Source organism: Helianthus annuus, chromosome 2 (genome assembly GCF_002127325.2).
Source record: "Helianthus annuus cultivar XRQ/B chromosome 2, HanXRQr2.0-SUNRISE, whole genome shotgun sequence".
In the NCBI taxonomy this organism is placed as follows: domain Eukaryota; kingdom Viridiplantae; phylum Streptophyta; class Magnoliopsida; order Asterales; family Asteraceae; genus Helianthus; species Helianthus annuus.
In genome coordinates, this window is record NC_035434.2 from 140,341,600 (window position 1) to 140,352,720 (window position 11,121).

Below are 11,121 nucleotides of genomic sequence, written 5' to 3' on the forward strand. Positions count from 1 at the left end.
TGTGACATCCTTGAAAACTTCAAACCAATGGATTTCACATCCACTGATGGTGTAAAAGCTCCAAAAGCAAAGGTCATTCCTATCAAAGACATCCCAACAGTGGTTCAAAACTCTATTGCTAAGGAGTCTGAGAAAAGGAAGAAAAGAGAAAAGATCAAAAACCTGTTTTGTAATTTTTGTGAAAAGAGAAATCATCTAACAAAAGACTGTTTTCATCTAAAAGCATATGATCTAAACAAAACAAGTGTCATTGTACCTGCTGAAAGCTGCACCATCTGTGAGAAAACAAACCACAAAACTCAAGAATGTGTGTATCTCAAAAACTTTGATGTAAAAAAGAATGAGTATACTGCAAAAACACCCTTAAGTCCATCAACATCATCTTTCAAGTTCACAAAGAACCAACCACTCTTTGTGCCAGCCCAAACACCTGTCACAAAACAGCTGAACCAAACATCTGTTCAAAGAGATGTTCAAGTGACTGATGCAACCCCTGCCAATCAATTCAGAAGAGGTAAGGGACAACCATCATACCAAAGGATCCCTCATGTTTATGAGACTTACAAAAAGACCCACAACAGTGGTTAGAGAAAAACAGTCCTAAAACTGTCCAAACCCCTGATCTAACCACTGTCCATGCACCTGAACTCACCCCATACACTGTTGAGACCCCATATAAAGCCTTATTGGCTTTGGAGACCCTAATGAACTAATCCTTTTACTGCATGTGCAGGGAGCTTCTGCATGCTTAGATAGCCTTTGGTACGTAGATAGTGGAGGTGATGTGGGTTAAAATACACATAATTGTCCCGTGTAAATTGTATAGTTTTTGTATAATTTTTATTTGTTTTATTTAGTTTTTAGTATTAGATTACATTATTTTGTGTTGGACCAGGTCCTAGTGCAAATGGAGCGGAAAAGAGTAATAATTAAATGACCAGCCAGTTGGGCAGAGTAGAATGCCAGTGACAGAAACTAAAATCGCCACTATTTTCTTTGATTGAGTCGAGCCCACTTATCTCTATAGTATAAAACATAGAGGCTTCATATGAAACACATGGGCTGCCATATGTACTAAGCCCAGCAAAACCTTTAAAGTCAAGATAGTGGGCCGCTAATTTCCACATACAAGTTCACGAAACATCAAATGAGGACCGTTACTTCTATTTTTTGGGCTTTTGGAAACAAGAAACTAGTGGATTGAATATTATAGAAACAAAAACCCTAAAGGCCAGGAGATTGATTATATAGTGGACGTGAATCAAAGTGAAAGGGATCCCCTAATTAATTTTTCGTAGGGCAGAGGAGGTTGACGGCAGAAACACAACAGCAGGCTGCGATCAAGAGGAAAGAAAGAAAAGAAAGGATTGGTTCGAGCTTCAAGCCGCAATCAAGTTTCAAGTTCGGGTTTGCAATTTATTATTTTTGGTTTTGTTAGACTTTGTGTTTTACAAAATTATAAACATGTTTTGCTACTCGATTCAGACTTGTTTCTTTTTCATGACTATGATTCTTGGCTAAACTTTTCATACTACTTAGGTTGAGATGAACTAGAGGATTGTAATGCGTTTGTGACATGTTTTCGGTTATTTGATGTGATTTACATAACTTTTCTTTGATATTGACTAATAATTAAAATCACTATATTAAAACTTGCATCCTCATCTTGTGACTCGAAAGACGATTAGGGTGAGCTAGGTTATTAGCTAATTATTGGTGGGTAGATTGGGTGACCGATAGCTCGGGCTCGTTTATTGCATCGTAATTAAGGTTTCCTAGGATTTCAATTATCAAAGTTGGGTTTGCTTTGCGATTTTGGGATCTTCTCTTAACATAACTGTCTCTGAGGTCAAAAGGATTCTATTTTCGTAGGATTTGGTATCGATAGCTCGAGCCGGTTCGTTCTAGCACTTCACATTTAGTCTTGATCTTTCGTTTGATACATCTCTAGCGGGGGGTTAATCGAGGGAAAAAGATATTTAACCATTGTCATTGTCAAATTAGCATTGCATGATTTTAGGGATTCGATACCTAGGTAGTTCTCTCTCATCACTGTTTGCTTCCCGTCACTTCACCACCTTGCTTGCTTTCTTTGTTCTTTTGTTTACTCACATTATATATATATAGTTTTCGAAGGATGATGAATAGTACTTTCAATTTTAAAATAATATATAGTTTTTTAATATTTTATTAGGTAGAGGATCCTGTAAAAAGTGTTCAAAGTGTAAGAAGTGTGAGAAGTGTATTATAACACTATATATAATACTATATAACACCATATAAACACCGTATAACAATATGTAACACCATATAATACCATATAACACTATGTAACACTATATATCATTATATAACAAATATAACACTATAGGTTGTCTGATAGCATGTCTATGATAGATGTATAGTGTTATATTTGTTATATAATGATATATAGTGTTACATAGTGTTATATGGTATTATATGGTGTTACATATTGTTATAGGGTGTTTATATGGTGTTATATAGTATTATATATAGTGTTATAATACACTTCTCACACTTCTTACACTTTGAATACTTTTTACAGGATCCTTACCCTATTTTATTATATTAATATACTTTTTAATATTTATTACTATTTTTATTTTTCCTTTTCTAAAACCATATTTTCTTTATCATTTATAGTTTTCGAAGGATGATGAATAGTAATTTCAATTTTAAAATAATATATAGTTTTTTAATATTTTATTATATTAATATACTTTTTAATATTTATTATTAACTTTTAATATATTTTAATTTTTTTTATTTGCTTTTAGCTTTTAACGTATTTTTATTTTTCCTTTTCTAAAACCATATTTTCTTTATCATTTGTTTTGTTTTCCATAATATTTTCCTTTTTTTATATTTTTCCTTTTCTAAAACCATATTTCCTTTATAATTTATTTTGTTTACCATAATATTTTCTTCTTTTTTTAAATTTACCTTTACTTTATCAATTAATTTTTTTCTAAAAACTTAAGTACGTAGTTGAGCTTATTTTTTACCCTCGATTAATATAAGTTTTATTAAAAATAAATTTATATCCAAAAATAACGTATTTATTTGCTACCGTAAAATGATACGATGATTCACTGAACCGATTCTAACGGTTTGGTTTTCTAATAACATTCTACATTTTCAAATAACGTTTATTTTACATTATCGTTTGCTCCGTTTCGCCGCAACGCGCGACTGAAAAATCCTAGTTAGTATAATTAGGAAAAAAATCCAAACACAAGTTAAAACCAGTTAAGTAATTAGTTGAGTCAGAGTCTAGTTAGCGTCGCTAGTGTCTCGTGGGTTCGATACTCGGACTTCATTAGGCTTTACTACGTACGATAAGTACACTTGCCTGTCAGTGGTCTAGCATTTAGAGAGTCTTAGTTTATAAATTTAAAACTAGGGTGTCTAGATTAGGTTAGTAGTTTTTATAGACCACATTCAGCACATCAAGTTTTTGGCGCCGTTGTCGGGGACACTTAGGCGATTGCGTTATTAGCTTTGACTGATCTTATTTGTTTAATTGGTCTTATTTGTAGTTTGAGTCTTAGGGTTTGTGTCTAGTAGTAGTGTGTCTAGTCTTTTTTGTAAATTTATTTTTATTAGTTTTTTTTATATATTTATATCATGTGTTTTATCTGTGGAGGACCCTATTACACCAAATATTGTCCAAACGATTCGGGGTGTCCCATAGATTTTGATGCTAACCCTCTTGTGCAGCCACAATCATATCAGTCTTGGAATTGGCAACCGAAACAAACAACAGAGGACTTCCGTGACTGGTTTAAGGCTGCTAATGAAGAAAATAATAGGGCAATTCAAGCCGCATTTGATCTTTTAAATTCACAGAGCTTGAAAAACCAAGGCCGTTACCCGTATGATGTGAATGGAAATTATTCAGGATATCAAACGGCCGATGGTAAGAGGGATTATACAATTTTAGATTCGGGGGGAGAAATATGCATTGAGAGTCCACTGCAAGGTAAATATTACGATTCTAGTTTTAATTATTATAATTCTCATGAATCAGATTTACCCTTGTCTTGTGAGAATAATGTCGTGCAGGTTTCACATTTTGAGCCCTTGAATGAAGAAGATGAGGATCACACTCAGGAACCGGAGACGATAATGGACATTGAAGTCCCACCTCCGGCTCAGCAGGTCGTTAATTCCAGTTATTGGTGTCCCACGCCATGGGATATTGATGATGGATTTTGGAGTGATGATGATGAGGGGGTAGTAGAAGAGGCAGAGTTGGAGGTGCCTGACTACACCGTAGACAAGAGTGAAGAAGTTAAAAAGGAGCTACTTGACAAGATGGAGGATGAGAAAGGTGAGCATGTACCATCTTGGGAGGAGGAGTTTGGTGATGAGTTGGTAGGTTTGCCAACTCTTGAAGATGAAGAATTTGACCCAGTCGGTGATCTCGCCTATTTAGAGACGTTACTTGAAAAGGAACCGACCAACGAAATCAAATATACACCAAACATAGAAAAGAAAGTGGCTGCGGAGTTTGATAACCGGCCCGTGGAGGATTTAGATGTTGGATTGCCACACATACCAACAAGAACACGGGAGAAGGCGCGGAAGAACTTGGATCGACATAGTGCGAGGATTCAGAGATGGTTCAAACAGAAGCAAATGGAGAAACTGAAGTGCAGAGACAACCATCTTCCTCACTACATATCTCGTATCAGGATTGATCCAGGTAAATTTAAATATTGGTGGTCTGACCCGTTTAAAATTTTTAAAATATTTTATTATTCCACCAGTAAACTTCTAATTATCTTTGAGGACCGAGTGGAACTAAACGGGTTGGACCGGGGTTGGATAAAGGAGAAACCTCCTGATTAAATTCAAGTGTGGGGAGGTCTGTAGAGTGTGTATATTTAGTCGTTTATTTTGTACCATGAGTCTAACTTAGTAGTTTTGAGTCGTTTTTATTAGAGTCGGTACTGCTTTGGTTTTGCTTGTTTTTGTTAATGCAGGTTTGGATATGTACCACCCGTACTCAATCTCCATTCGGGTGATTTTGGAGCTGCTTATCAAATATCAGGCATTTTCCAAGTGTACTATTTAGAGTCAAAGCCGATCGCGAATGGAATGCTATACGATCGAGCAGGATCGTGTATGAGTTCGGATTGAAGACGCACGCAGCTGGCACTGATTTTTATCCTAACCAGCTAAGTCCTTTCCAATTCGTTATCTTTTGTATATTATTTTAGGTTTTATTTCTTATTTATTTTTAGTTATCTTTCATCCTACATTGGGGACAATGTAAATTTAAGTGTGGGGATGGGAGACTACGTCTTTTTAGGTAGAATTGAGTCAAAAAAAAAATTAAAAATTTGAAAAAGAAAAAAAGAGTTGGTTTTGTGAGTCCCGGTCTTTAGCATGTAGAAAACGGAAAACCTTTTCAAAACGTCGGTCAAAAACAGTTTAATTATCGAATTTACGAGTCGAAAGCACATGTTTCTTTAAGTTGCGGGATAGTAGGTTGATTGGATCAGTTTTTGGGAGTAAAAGGGTTTGGGATGCCTAGGATAGTGGATGGAGCCGGAGAGTTAATTGATTATGCATTGTTGATATCGGTAGCCCTTATTTTCCACATGATAGTGATATTTGAGCCTTTACATGTCATATATATATGATCACTATTTTCGTTTCATGTGTGTTTACCAACTTGTTGCATTACTTTAGAACTTGTGCGTTTTGATACAGTTTGAGACCTTCAGTTAGGATTTGGCATGGATATGATAGAGGCATTAGGATCACCCCTGTTTGTGTAACCTTTGTGTTTGACCCGTTTCACCATTACCCTTAGTTACACCACTTTGAGCCTAGCCATTCGTTTGTTACCCGTTTCTGATTTGATAACCGGATCGTGTTACGTGATTATTATATTTGTGAAGAAAGAAATAAAAAAAATGATGAAATAAAAAAATTGAAATAAAAGAAAATGAAAAAAAAAAGAAAAAAAGAGCAAAAGATGAAAAAAATACGAAAAAAAAAGAAGGAATAAAGTTGTAAGTCAAAATGACCAATATGCTAGTATTTTGTTTCGTGCATATCCGGTTTTCATGCGCTTACGTCTTTAGCCATATATTCCCAAAATGAAAAAAAAAACCATACCTTTAGCCCTTGCCTACCCGTTTAAGTCGTTTTGATCTGTGCCGAGTTTTAACAAATAGGTGGAAATCTGATTGACGTACAAGCTTATGATAGTGTTGCTTCATAGTTTGGTTTTGAGAGTTCACTCAAAATTACATATTTATCAGCCGAGAGATGAGTGATATTGTGAGGGGTATTGACATTGCATGATTGGTTGCTCGAAGGTAAGAAAAGCTTGATTAGGTAGGCCCGTTTTCATTTAAATGTTATGATTCGTCAACCTTTTGATCGTTGTAAGTCTTGCGAAACCGTTGTGTTTAATGATTTCGTAGTTCGCGTTATAATTTGTTTGAGACTTGCGTTATTGTTAAGTGTTTAAGTTGAACATGTTGATTGGGATTTTGCATAAGTCTTTTTCAGGGACGAAAAAGGTTTAAGTGTGGGGATATTTGATGTGGGTTAAAATACACATAATTGTCCCGTGTAAATTGTATAGTTTTTGTATAATTTATATTTGTTTTATTTAGTTTTTAGTATTAGATTACATTATTTTGTGTTGGACCAGGTCCTGGTGCAAATGGAGCGGAAAAGAGTAATAATTAAATGACCAGCCAGTTGGGCAGAGTAGAATGTCAGTGACAGAAACTAAAATCGCCACTATTTTCTTTGATTGAGTCGAGCCCACTTATCTCTATAGTATAAAACATAGAGGCTTCATATGAAACACATGGGCTGCCATATGTACTAAGCCCAGCAAAACCTTTAAAGTCAAGATAGTGGGCCGCTAATTTCCACATACAAGTTCACGAAACATCAAATGAGGACCGTTACTTCTATTTTTTGGGCTTTTGGAAACAAGAAACTAGTGGATTGAATATTATAGAAACAAAAACCCTAAAGGCCAGGAGATTGATTATATAGTGGACGTGAATCAAAGTGAAAGGGATCCCCTAATTAATTTTTCGTAGGGCAGAGGAGGTTGACGGCAGAAACACAACAGCAGGCTGCGATCAAGAGGAAAGAAAGAAAAGAAAGGATTGGTTCGAGCTTCAAGCCGCAATCAAGTTTCAAGTTCGGGTTTGCAATTTATTATTTTTGGTTTTGTTAGACTTTGTGTTTTACAAAATTATAAACATGTTTTGCTACTCGATTCAGACTTGTTTCTTTTTCATGACTATGATTCTTGGCTAAAATTTTCATACTACTTAGGTTGAGATGAACTAGAGGATTGTAATGCGTTTGTGACATGTTTTCGGTTATTTGATGTGATTTACATAAATTTTCTTTGATATTGATCTTGATATTGCATGTTGCTATGTTTTGATTATTTTATTAGTCAATAAATTCAGCGGTTTAGGCACGAAGAAATTCCCCCTAGACTTAGGATTTAATTTAATTCGTTGATCTTAGGATTTTCGGGTTAGGTATTGTGTTGAGAAATTGACCAAGTTGACTAATAATTAAAATCACTATATTAAAACTTGCATCCTCATCTTGTGACTCGAAAGACGATTAGGGTGAGCTAGGTTATTAGCTAATTATTGGTGGGTAGATTGGGTGACCGATAACTCGGGCTCGTTTATTGCATCGTAATTAAGGTTTCCTAGGATTTCAATTATCAAAGTTGGGTTTGCTTTGCGATTTTGGGATCTTCTCTTAACATAACTGTCTCTAAGGTCATAAGGATTCTATTTTCGTAGGATTTGGTATCGATAGCTCGAGCCGGTTCGTTCTAGCACTTCACATTTAGTCTTGATCTTTCGTTTTATACATCTCTAGCGGGGGGTTAATCGAGGGAAAAAGATATTTAACCATTGTCATTGTCAAATTAGCATTGCATGATTTTAGGGATTCGATACCTAGGTAGTTCTCTCTCATCACTGTTTGCTTCCCGTCACTTCACCACCTTGCTTGCTTTCTTTGTTCTTTTGTTTACTCACGTTAGTATAATTAGGAAAAAAATCCAAACACAAATTAAAACCGGTTAAGTAATTAGTTGAGTCAGAGTCTAGTTAGCGTCGCTAGTGTCTCGTGGGTTCTATACTCGGACTTCATTAGGCTTTACTACGTACGATAGGTACACTTGCCTGCCAGTGGTCTAGCATTTAAAGAGTCTTAGTTTATAAATTTAAAACTAGGGTGTCTAGATTAGGTTAGTAGTTTTTATAGACCACATTCAGCACATCAAGTTTTTGGCAGACTACGTCTTTTTAGGTAGAATTGAGTCAAAAAAAAAAATTAAAAATTTGAAAAAGAAAAAAAGATTTGGTTTTGTGAGTCCCGGTCTTTTGCACGTAGAAAACGGAAAACCTTTTCAAAACGTCGGTCAAAAACAGTTTAATTATCGAATTTACGAGTCGAAAGCACATGTTTCTTTAAGTTGCGGGATAGTAGGTTGATTGAATCAGTTTTTGGGAGTAAAAGGGTTTGGGATGCCTAGGATAGTGGATGGAGCCTGAGAGTTAATTGATTATGCATTGTTGATATCGGTAGCCCTTATTTTCCACATGATAGTGATATTTGAGCCTTTACATGTCATATATATATGATCACTATTTTCGTTTCATGTGTGTTTACCAACTTGTTGCATTACTTTAGAACTTGTGCGTTTTGTTACAGTTTGAGACCTTCGGTTAGGATTTGGCATGGATATGATAGAGGCATTAGGATCACCCCTGTTTGTGTAACCTTTGTGTTTGACCCGTTTCACCATTACCCTTAGTTACACCACTTTGAGCCTAGCCATTCGTTTGTTACCCGTTTGTGATTTGATAACCGGATCGTGTTACGTGATTATTATATTTGTGAAGAAAGAAATAAAAAAAAATGATGAAATAAAAAAAAATTTGAAAAAAAAGAAAATGAAAAAAAGAAAAAAAAGAGCAAAAGATGAAAAAAATACGAAAAAAAGAAGGAATAAAGTTGTAGGTCAAAATGACCAATATGCTAGTATTTTGTTTAGTGCATATCCGGTTTTTCATGCGCTTACGTCTTTACCCATATATTCCCAAAATGAAAAAAAAAACCCTACCTTTAGCCCTTGTCTACCCATTTAAGTCCTTTTGATCTGTGCCGAGTTTTAACAAATAGGTGGAAATCTGATTGACGTACAAGCTTATGATAGTGTTGCTTCATAGTTTGGTTTTGAGAGTTCACTCAAAATTACATATTTATCAGCCGAGAGATGAGTGATATTGTGAGGGGTATTGACATTGCATGATTGGTTGCTCGAAGGTAAGAAAAGCTTGATTAGGTAGGCCCGTTTTCATTTAAATGTTATGATTCGTCAACCTTTTGATCGTTGTAAGTCTTGCGAAACCGTTGTGTTTAGTGATTTCGTAGTTCGCGTTATAATTTGTTTGAGACTTGCGTTATTGTTAAGTGTTTAAGTTGAACATGTTGATTGGGATTTTGTATAAGTCTTTTTCAGGGACGAAAAAGGTTTAAGTGTGGGGATATTTGATGTGGGTTAAAATACACATAATTGTCCCTGTAAATTGTATAGTTTTTGTATAATTTTTATTTGTTTTGTTTAGTTTTTAGTATTAGATTACATTATTTTGTGTTGGACCAGGTCCTGGTGCAAATGGAGCGGAAAAGAGTAATAATTAAATGACCAGCCAGTTGGGCAGAGTAGAATGCCAGTGACAGAAACTAAAATCGCCACTATTTTCTTTGATTGAGTCGAGCCCACTTATCTCTATAGTATAAAACATAGAGGCTTCATATGAAACACATGGGCTGCCATATGTACTAAGCCCAGCAAAACCTTTAAAGTCAAGATAGTGGGCCGCTAATTTCCACATACAAGTTCACGAAACATCAAATGAGGACCGTTACTTCTATTTTTTGGGCTTTTGGAAACAAGAAACTAGTGGATTGAATATTATAGAAACAAAAACCCTAAAGGCCAGGAGATTGATTATATAGTGGACGTGAATCAAAGTGAAAGGGATCCCCTAATTAATTTTTCGTAGGGCAGAGGAGGTTGACGGCAGAAACACAACAGCAGGCTGCGATCAAGAGGAAAGAAAGAAAAGAAAGGATTGGTTCGAGCTTCAAGCCGCAATCAAGTTTCAAGTTCGGGTTTGCAATTTATTATTTTTGGTTTTGTTAGACTTTGTGTTTTACAAAATTATAAACATGTTTTGCTACTCGATTCAGACTTGTTTCTTTTTCATGACTATGATTCTTGGCTAAACTTTTCATACTACTTAGGTTGAGATGAACTAGAGGATTGTAATGCGTTTGTGACATGTTTTCGGTTATTTGATGTGATTTACATAACTTTTCTTTGATATTGATCTTGATATTGCATGTTGGTATGTTTTGGTTATTTTATTAGTCAATAAATTCAGTGGTTTAGGCACGAAGAAATTCCCCCTAGACTTAGGATTTAATTTAATTCGTTGATCTTAGGATTTTCGGGTTAGGTATTGTGTTGAGAAATTGACCAAGTTGACTAATAATTAAAATCACTATATTAAAATTTGCATACTCATCTTGTGACTCGAAAGACGATTAGGGTGAGCTAGGTTATTAGCTAATTATTGGTGGGTAGATTGGGTGACCGATAGCTCGGGCTCGTTTATTGCATCGTAATTAAGGTTTCCTAGGATTTCAATTTTCAAAGTTGGGTTTGCTTTGCGATTGTGGGATTCTCTCTTAACATTATTGTCTCTGAGGTCAAAAGGGTTCTATTTTCGTAGGATTTGGTATCGATAGCTCGAGCCGGTTCGTTCTAGCACTTCACATTTAGTCTTGCTTCCTCATTTGGGACATCTCTAGCGGAGGGTCAATTGAGGGAGTAAGATATTTAACCATTATCATTGTCACATTAGCATTGCATGATTCTAGGGATTCGAAGCCTGGGTAGTTCTTTCTCATCATTGTCTCCTTCCTGTCACTTCTTGCTTGCTTGCCCTGTTATCTTGTTTTCTTGCTTTATTAGTTTATTAGGAAAAAATCCAAACACAAATTAAAACCAGT

At 35.3% G+C, this 11,121-nt stretch overlaps 1 protein-coding gene across 5 annotated transcripts; it reads left to right on the forward strand.

Moving 5' to 3' along the window:
• The first annotated feature begins 786 nt into the window (after window positions 1-786).
• LOC110942004 lies at window positions 787-10,434 on the forward strand. 5 transcript variants are annotated; one of them, XR_002594550.2, is made up of 3 exons: window positions 787-1,401; window positions 6,698-7,209; window positions 9,707-10,434. XR_002594550.2 is itself a non-coding variant. In XM_022183703.2 (2 exons), exon 2 carries the CDS (start codon window positions 4,150-4,152, stop codon window positions 4,873-4,875), a length of 726 nt encoding a protein of 241 aa, XP_022039395.1. In that variant the 5' UTR covers window positions 787-1,401; window positions 3,742-4,149; the 3' UTR covers window positions 4,876-6,673. The 5 variants fall into 5 exon arrangements, 1 of the variants encoding a protein (XP_022039395.1); XR_002594549.2 differs by having other exon boundaries at window positions 6,698-7,203; XR_002594548.2 differs by lacking the exon at window positions 9,707-10,434 and having other exon boundaries at window positions 787-1,407; window positions 6,698-7,325.
• Window positions 10,435-11,121: the final 687 nt, after the last annotated feature.